At 34.5% G+C, this 10,046-nt stretch overlaps 1 protein-coding gene across 1 annotated transcript; it reads right to left on the bottom strand.

Annotated features, from left to right (window-relative positions):
• Positions 1 to 1,806: 1,806 nt before the first annotated feature.
• Positions 1,807 to 2,325, bottom strand: LOC117316970 (sperm acrosomal protein FSA-ACR.1-like). The gene has a single exon (XM_033871749.1). The coding sequence runs from the start codon at positions 2,323 to 2,325 to the stop codon at positions 1,807 to 1,809; it is 519 nt and encodes a 172-aa protein (XP_033727640.1).
• Positions 2,326 to 10,046: the final 7,721 nt, after the last annotated feature.

Genomic DNA, 10,046 nt, shown 5'->3' on the forward strand with positions numbered 1-10,046 from the left:
TATATATATATAATGTAATCATTATGTAATTATATATAATGTAATCATTACGTTATTATATATAATGTAATCATTATGTAATTATATATAATGTAATCATTATGTAATTATATATAATGTAATCATTATGTAATTATATATAATGTAATCATTACGTAATTATATATAATGTAATCATTACGTAATTATATATAATGTAATCATTATGTAATTATATATAATGTGATCATTATGTAATTATATATAATGTCAGTTTTTAAATGTCCTGTATATTTGAAAAGGAATAATAAAGCCAGTTTCTTTAATGACCTATATATTCAAAAAGGAGAAAAAAAGTCAGTTTTTAAATGTCCTATGTATTCAAAAAGGAGAAAAAATGTTAGTTTTTAAATGTCCTATGTATTCAAAAAGGAGAAAAAAAATGTTAGTTTTTAAATGTGCTATGTATTCAAAAAGGAGGAAAAAATGTTAGTTTTTAAATGTGCTTTTTTTGATGATTTTTGGGTATTCAGGTAACAAAACAGTAGTTGCATGTCTAGATATCAGTCGACAGCCAGAACTATTTACCATCGGTGCTGGTACCAAACCAAACATCTGCTTTCCTTGGCCTACACGATTAAGTACAGTTGAGCAAATATATTGGATTTGGAAAAGAGGAATGGGAGTACAATGACAACAGACTCCTTCAATCTACTACTGTTACGTGTATAGATGCCTTCAGAATCTATCAAAATTTGCTGTATGGAAACTTTATTTGGTGTGAATAAGGGGCATCTAAACAGCAAATCCAGCCAAAACAGTTGATATTTTGCAAGGCTATAAATCCATTCTAGGGTGCAATTTAACAGAAGTAACTTGATAAAATTTTGATATGTATCATGTCAAACTGTGGGCCTTGCTGTTGACATTTAATGTGTTCAGTTGTTTGTAAATTTCAACAAAACATGAGAAAAATGCATGTTTCAGGGGGACATAATTAACTCATTTGTATCGCATTTATTGCGCAAAACAGTCATGTCGTTCTTCTCACAAGAGTCTAAAGCACAAAATAGGAGCATTGGTTTTATGATATTGTATTAACACTGATTTTATTTTGAACTTGAAATGCAAATGGCGGTTGTGAATAATATCACACAATTATAGCATATAAGAAGGAATTTCAAACGTCAAAGATGCTGTTATTAGATACTATAAGAACCATAGACATGGCAGGAAGACTGTTTTTAAGAAAAAATGTTTATCCGTTGATATGTATTTCTGAAAAAGGCCCAAAACTCGCCAGTTGGACAATTTGTCTTGAAAAGGTCATTCTTACTATAAGCAGATGACTTAAACGTATGATACAGTAGCATCTTTAATGGCCGAAATGCCCCCTTTTATGCCATATTTGTGTTAAATCATCCACAGCCGCCATTTGCATTTCAAGGTCAAAACAAAATATGTGTTTATACCTACATAAAATCAAATCCGGTCAAACAAATGCTCCTACCCTGTGCTATAGACACTTGTGAGCATGACAGCTGGGCTATTTTTCAGGTTGGTTATTTTTGTGTCTTTGAATTATTCCGTGCTACAACTTACCACAAAGTAACTCTATAAAAGAAAGTGTTAGCATCTACATCAAATTATTTGTGATTTTAAGACACTACATGTCCAAACAAACATTTTGGTATACTATATGACTATTTTGGTGCAAATCTAAATATATTTATTCGTGTTTGAAATTCAACATTGTTCTGTTATTTCGATGACCCTTAAACAGTGGCGACTTGTGGTTTGAGAGTAGAGATTATGGCGATATATGGTTTAAGAGTATAGAACATGGCGACTTGTGGTTTGAGAGTATAGAACATGGCGACCTGTGGTTTGAGAATTTAGGATCTGGCGACATGTGGTTTGAGAATTTAGGACCTGGCGACCTGTGGTTTGAGAATTTAGGATCTGGCGACCTGTGGTTTTAGAATTTAGGATCTGGCGACCTGTGGTTTGATAATTTAGGACCTGGCGACCTGTGGCTTGAGAATTTAGGATCTGACGACCTGTGGTTTGATAATTTAGGATCTGGCGACCTGTGGTTTGAGAATTTAGGATCTGGCGACCTGTGGTTTGAAAATTTAGGATCTGGCGACCTGTGGCTTGAGAATTGAGGACCTGGCGACCTGTGGTTTTAGAATTTAGGACCTGGCGACCTGTGGTTTTAGAATTTAGGATCTGGCGACCTGTGGTTTTAGAATTTAGGATCTGGTGACCTGTGGTTTTGGAATTTAGGATCTGACGACCTGTGGTTTGAGAATTTAGGACATGGCGACCTTTATTGTTCCACATTACATCCACGTGTGCATTCTAAAGGAATAGACACTGTCTGGTGTAATACCGAACGACGACCGTTTTTACTTCCTCTAGAATTTTCGTCTATAAAGAGTAACAGTTATTACATTTAACAGTCCATTTCACGTGTCAAATTTTCTAGGTCTTGGCAAGATGGAATATGTCAATTTTACTTTTATTATTAAGTTTCATCACTTCGACGATCAACTTTCATGATTTGAAACATTCTTGACTAAGCACAGGTTGAAGAATTTCAATAAAAATCGCTATTTGACTTGATAGATGTATTTGATACCTGAAAAAACACGGTATGGAGGGATTAAATTTTATGCAGCAACCAGAATGAAAGTGAGCTGTTGAGATTTGTTCTGTTATATAATTTCTGCGGCGAGATGAAATTCTTATAAGGGCTTTAAATATATTGGCAATTTAATACTTAAGGCGAGTGCGTCATTTCTCCCGAACAGCTGTTAAGATATGCATATCTTCACAAATCACAAACGCGAATAATGTTTTGACACGAACAAAAATAAGTAGGCCTAACAGATCTTAAATTTTACATAAATATTTTTTTCAGCATTAAAGACCTGATTAATTATCTATAGTTGTCATGGTATAAACCTCGACCTCTTTAACAGGAACGTTCAAAGAAATTCGCACAAAAATCCCATATATTCTGTAATATCTCGAGAAAAAAATACCAGATCATATTTCAAGACAAAATCTCTTCAATGTCAAAATGCTATAAAATGGTTTCAAATATCAATTAAAAAGAAATAAAAATAAATTATGGGTTTTCATGTGAACAGTATTTTTGCTTACATTTTTGTATTGAAGTTTAATGGCACAGTAATGTGGAAAATGTCACTGTTACAAACCCCCCGCCCTGTCTTCCCTGGCCGTAGTTACAAGTCTAGTACAATGTGAAGTTATGTGTCGTTTCAGGTATAGCTAATTACCTGTTTAACAGAACAACGATGTGAAAATAGAGATTGTGTACATAAATTAAACGCTTAGCCACCGACGTGAGCATAAGGACGGCATAGTGTCCATCAGAAAATTAACAAATCAAGTCGGGGAAAAATCGATTCGTTCTAGATCGTAAATCAGGGTCATATTCGCGCTTTAAATCAACGTCGTATACTCTCTTTAATTGTTCCATCATCCACATTGACGCCAAAACTTCACGTCTGTGAAATTGACAATTTAATTTACCTACCAATTTTTACAAGTTGGCACCAAATTGATCCGGTTTTTTGCCTCGCCGCAGCATGAACATGTTTATTGTTGAGAACATTAAACTTGTCGGGGGTAGAAACACGACTCGTCATCATACTTTGGCTGTAATCACGTGTGCCTGTGCGTGTTATTCATGTGTAGCATTACATTATATTAAAGTAATGACTTTTTCTTCTTTAATTCACATCGTTCGTTTTCCTAACCCGGTTAAGCGGTGTTATAATCTAACGAGGCGATGTACAGTGTAAGTGTGGGGGAGGTTGTAAACTCTGTTAAACTTCTCTTTACAATTAACACAAATTAAGGTTCAGACCTCATATGTTTTAATGGTTTTTTTTTTCATATTTGACGGAGCATTAAAGAAAAAATAATAAAATGAATTGACATTTTATCTATTCCCTGTCTAAATAAAAAGCCCCTAAAACTAAACATACTGCAGAGTGTTACCTCGGTCAATATCGTAATCTATTTTGACGGTTCACAAGTTCTGGTTATGTCTCTCTGAAAGTCATTAGTTGTTTGCGGTAATAACTAATCTCTATAAATCAGGCTCTACGTCCGTTGGACGTGACTTCTTGGTGGTTTTTCTCACCAACAACATGAGATTCCCGATCCATTTCTCATGTTCCCCAAAGAGAAAACACATGTCGGCTAAATTATCATAGAACTAGCATTATACAAATTGATCAGTAATTACACTCGAATTCTGTCCCGACTTGTAGCTTATAGAGCGATTGGGGTCTGGTTTATGTAACGCCTCGGCGTATATATACCCCTACATAGACAACAGAGTCCCTAGAGGCTTTCTGGCGCAGTTGTTGTAACACTGTTGTAAGGCTGACGGAATGTACGCCAAGTATTTAATTGTCGGCTAACGTTACAATGTTGTTACTTTGAATGTCAACTGTACTGGCCTGTACGGAGTAATGGTCCAACTGGTCTCTCTCACAGAGCGTGTCAGCTGAACAGCGTTTACCCAATTGCCCCCCACAACCCCCCACCCCGCCCCCAACCCCGCCCTTAGGTCATCCTCTCCTCCCCTTGAGTCACCCTCCCCTTCCCTCGACTCACCCTCCCCTCCCCTCGAGTCACCCTCCCCTCCCCTCGAGTCACCCTCCCCTCCCATTGAGTCACCCTCCCCTCCCATTGAGTCACCCTCCCCTCCCATTGAGTCACCCTCCCCTCCCATTGAGTCACCCTCCCCTCCCATTGAGTCACCCTTCCCAAAGTCAAACTACTCATGTAGTCAACATGGTGTTGACCTATATTCAATCATTGTTTATTTGTGTTGACTTATATCCCATCATTGTTTATTAGTGTTGCCTTATATTCCATCATTGTTTATTTGTGTTGACTTATATTCCATCATTGTTTATTAGTGTTGCCTTATATCCCATCATTGTTTATTAGTGTTGACTTATATTCCATCATTGTTTATTAGTGTTGCCTTATTTCCCATCATTGTTTATTAGTGTTGACCTATATTCCATCATTGTTTATTAGTGTTGACCTATATTCCATCATTGTTTATTAGTGTTGACCTATATTCCATCATTGTTTATTAGTGTTGACCTATATTCCATCATTGTTTATTTGTGTTGACCTATATTCCATCATTGTTTATTAGTGTTGACCTATATTCCATCATTGTTTATTTGTGTTGACTTATATTCCATCATTGTTTATTAGTGTTGACTTATATCCCATCATTGTTTATTAGTGTTGACCTATATTCAATCATTGTTTATTAGTGTTGACTTATATTCCATCATTGTTTATTAGTGTTGACCTATATCCCATCATTGTTTATTAGTGTTGACCTATATTCCATCATTGTTTATTAGTGTTGACCTATATTCCATCATTGTTTATTAGTGTTGCCTTATATTCCATCATTGTTTATTAGTGTTGCCTTATATTCCATCATTGTTTATTAGTGTTGACCTATATTCCATCATTGTTTATTAGTGTTGACCTATATTCCATCATTGTTTATTAGTGTTGACCTATATTCCATCATTGTTTATTTGTGTTGACCTATATTCCATCATTGTTTATTAGTGTTGACTTATATTCCATCATTGTTTGTTAGTGTTGACCTATATACCATCATTGTTTATTAGTGTTGACCTATATTCCTTCATTGTTTATTAATGTTGACCTTTATTCCATCATTGTTTATTTGTGTTGACCTATATCCCATCATTGTTTATTAGTGTTGACTTATATTCCATCATTGTTTATTAGTGTTGCCTTATATCCCATCATTGTTTATTAGTGTTGACCTATATTCCATCATTGTTTATTAGTGTTGACCTATATTCCATCATTGTTTATTAATGTTGACCTATATTCCATCATTGTTTATTTGTGTTGACCTATATTCCATCATTGTTTATTAGTGTTGACCTATATTCCATCATTGTTTATTAGTGTTGACCTATATTCCATCATTGTTTATTAGTGTTGACCTATATTCCATCATTGTTTATTAGTGTTGACCTATATTCCATCATTGTTTATTAGTGTTGACCTATATTCCATCATTGTTTATCAGTGTTGACCTATATTCCATCATTGTTTATTTGTGTTGACCTATATCCCATCATTGTTGATTTGTGTTGACTTATATCCCATCATTGTTTATTTGTGTTGACCTATATTCCATCATTGTTTATTTGTGTTGACTTATATTCCATCATTGTTTATTAGTGTTGACCTATATTCCATCATTGTTTATCAGTGTTGACCTATATTCCATCATTGTTTATTTGTGTTGACCTATATCCCATCATTGTTTATTAGTGTTGACTTATATTCCATCATTGTTTATTTGTGTTGACCTATATTCCATCATTGTTTATTAGTGTTGACCTATATTCCATCATTGTTTATTTGTGTTGACCTATATCCCATCATTGTTTATTAGTGTTGACTTATATTCCATCATTGTTTATTAGTGTTGACCTATATTCCATCATTGTTTATTAGTGTTGACCTATATTCCATCATTGTTTATTAGTGTTGACCTATATTCCATCATTGTTTATTAGTGTTGACCTATATCCCATCATTGTTTATTTGTGTTGACTTATATTCCATCATTGTTTATTAGTGTTGACCTATATTCCATCATTGTTTTTTAGTGTTGACCTATATTCCATCATTGTTTATTTGTGTTGACTTATATTCCATCATTGTTTATTAGTGTTGACCTATATTCCATCATTGTTTTTTAGTGTTGACTTATATTCCATCATTGTTTGAATGACATATATGACATATCAATAGTATGTATCAGCGTTATGTCATAACCATGTAACAATCAGGACAAACGGGCTGTTAATGTCACGTGATTATAGGAAGTTAATTGGGGGTGGAGGTAAGTGTGTCTTGATCGTAAGGGTTTGTGATTACAGTGATATTAATTTCTCTAATGTATAGTTAACACTTATTTGCAGACGTTTATATAAACTTCCTCGACACGCTTCCGCATCGACATCAATAGATACAAAAGTAATAGACACCCGACTGGGGTGTAGTAAAATCTGAATTATGTCTGGAGAGACACGCACAGAGGGGTGTCATTATGGTAATTGGGACTCAACACCCCTTCAAAGCCACATCTAATAAACGCATTTACCCAAGTGATGATCGGCATTCGTGTATTGATTTCACGGACGAAATTGGTCATGTGGTGCGGATGAATTTTGAGTAATGAGTTCGTGCAAGTGTAGAGAAAGTAGTTCTCTTTGATGTTTCGTCCCGTCAGCGACAGCTGGTAACACGAAAGATGTAACATGTTTCACTCCAACTATAAAGCAACAACTTCGATCTCGATTGTGTTAGTCAGGTTACAACAGCTGGGTTGAACTTTAAGAACGTGATGGTTTTTGTAATATACTAAAAAAATAATAGTTCATTTTTTCCCCGAAAAATGTTTGATGTGAATTAAACACGATCCTGCTGTTAAACTGTCTTTGGTAGAATTTCCCTCCCGCGCTCACGTGCATTGCGACAGGTGAACAGTTCAAGGTCAGAGGACAGAATTATATATCTTCACATCTCTGCATCAGAACAGCGCACTACAAAGTTTATTGACGATCTTCTGGGCTTGCTTGATACCATCTAACTTTTTGTTCTATCGTGCTAAAAGCTAATTTGGTAAAAAGATGCAGTTATAACATATCCCTCCTCTATAGTGTGATAATTTACTCACTAAAACAAAACAAATAACTAACAATAGTATTTTAAACGTCTTTTTTTTTGCCACCTATATTAAGGTTTGACTATTTTTCTTTTCCTTTTAATGCTCTGAAGTGATATCAGGTTTTGTTGGGTTTTTTTTCAATTTGTTTGAATGGTCAGTATAAACTGGGTCAACTATATAATTGTATAATCGTATTCGTCGTAAATTGTTAGCAAAATTATTTTACATATATCATTTGTCATTCAGCAAACATAGCGAAACCGTACTTTCGTATCCAGGTAGTGAACATGAATGTCACGTGACCTTGTGTCAATCCCCTCTTACCCTTTTTACCCCGAATAAGTCCCGAACAACTCGTCAAGTGCCAAAGACCCGATAATACCTTGCCTTGTTCCCGTCAATACCGGGTATTGAAGAGCAGGGCCCTATCTTTGAATCTCACTGAATTGCCCTCCTAGCTACTCTATAGCTACCCTTATCGTGTTCTCAATCCGTATTTTATCAAAACTCCAACTGATTCGTATCTTATTCCGATCCGAATTTTATCTTACTCTAAGCTTGATTCGTAAATAGTGGTTTGGATTTCGTCCTGATCTCGGCATTATTATCATTCAATAGACGCATGAAAAATTCGGATGAACATTTTAAGGTGGCTAAGGTATGAAAGACAATTTATGAAAAATGGGTTAAAATATTTTTGATCTAATGAAAACTGGTGTTAACGTTAATTTAATGTCTTTGACACTTACTCCCGTGTGTCAGTCTCAGTATGTTTGGGTTAAGAAATGGGGTTTAAGATTTAAACTTCAATATGATTCAACAGATTTTTTCTTTAAGTCCTATCAAATTCTGTGTTCACTAAAAAATGTAATTTTGAAAATAAATTGCCTTAAAATATCACATGCAGGGCAAAAATAATCATCACGATTTAAAATGTCAAGCTTCAGAAAAGTAAAATATGCCTCTTTTTGGTTAATTTGTATTGATTAGGTTATGATATTTAAAAGTTTAACTAAAAATTAATGCCTAAAATTGAAGGTAAAAGTCGAGATTCTCCCTAAAATTACTGGTAAATAGAAGCAGAAATATATCAGTAGTTTTGTAATATATATTACAATGTTCGTATGTATGCACATTAAAATGAATTAAAGGAACACTTGTTTTATTTAGCTGAAAGGCCAAACTATGAAATACACGAACGGATGAATTGTTATTTGTTTATTAGTTGGTAGACCACAAAAAAAATCATTGAAAATAGTAGCTGGATATAAAAAGCATATACATATTAAATGAAATAAGTAAAATTTCTCCACTTTCCTATGTAAATCAATATAAATGTCTTTCCTCTCGCTTTACATGATGACAGGCCGTAGGAGTGACACCTCCTGTGCTGGTCATTGTGTCTGGCCACTGACCACTGGCTCCTTAATTAATATTTTATTAATCGCAGCACTAACGCTGTGAACTCGCCCTAAGTGATCGCGACTCGTCGACAGACCTTGCCACTGGCTCAGATCAACTCCGTAGGGGTCCGGTTTCGGATGACAATTAGAATTAACATTACACTTCCGTTTCAGATTATGTGTTGATTTTATCTTACACTGAGCAAGTAAAGTAATTCATTTACAAAATTGACAATTTATCAATTTCATTTCTGCTGTAATCTTACAAAGTCTGAAAAAATATATCCTAAAGCTTTTATGGAAATTGTAATTTCTATTCAAATATTTTTCACTTGTTTCACATCTGGTATAATTATGTTCATAATATAATTCCATTTACTGTCTAAGTCTAGCTAGATAGATCTGTTTTTTGGCTGTGATGGTCGCCACGTTAGCGGTCATGGCCATTTTGTGGCGGGTTATTTGGTGGCTAATAAACAACATAAATAAATAAATAAGTGCATATAACCCTTATGTCGCATAAGTACCCAACAACAGATAGTGATGAAAATTTGGTGAAATGTTTGAAAGCATGACGAAATTGACATTGGTATCATCCAAACTTTCAGCACGTTCTGCGCTCAGTCATAAGGCAAAAGTAATCGAGAAAGGAAATGTAGGGAATAAAATTCCCCTTCTTGCAAAATTTCAAAATCATTATTCTTATCTGGAGAGAGGCACAAATGGGCTATTTAATTGAAAGATCAAATTTTAGATTTGTAATTCCTTAATTGGCTATAAAATTTTGCAATTTTCACGGTAAAAGCCGTGAGACCTAGATTAAAAGACCAGTGGAGCAATATTGTGAGTTAAACGCCATTTCGTAA

Source organism: Pecten maximus, chromosome 18, assembly GCF_902652985.1.
Source record: "Pecten maximus chromosome 18, xPecMax1.1, whole genome shotgun sequence".
NCBI lineage: Eukaryota > Metazoa > Mollusca > Bivalvia > Pectinida > Pectinidae > Pecten > Pecten maximus.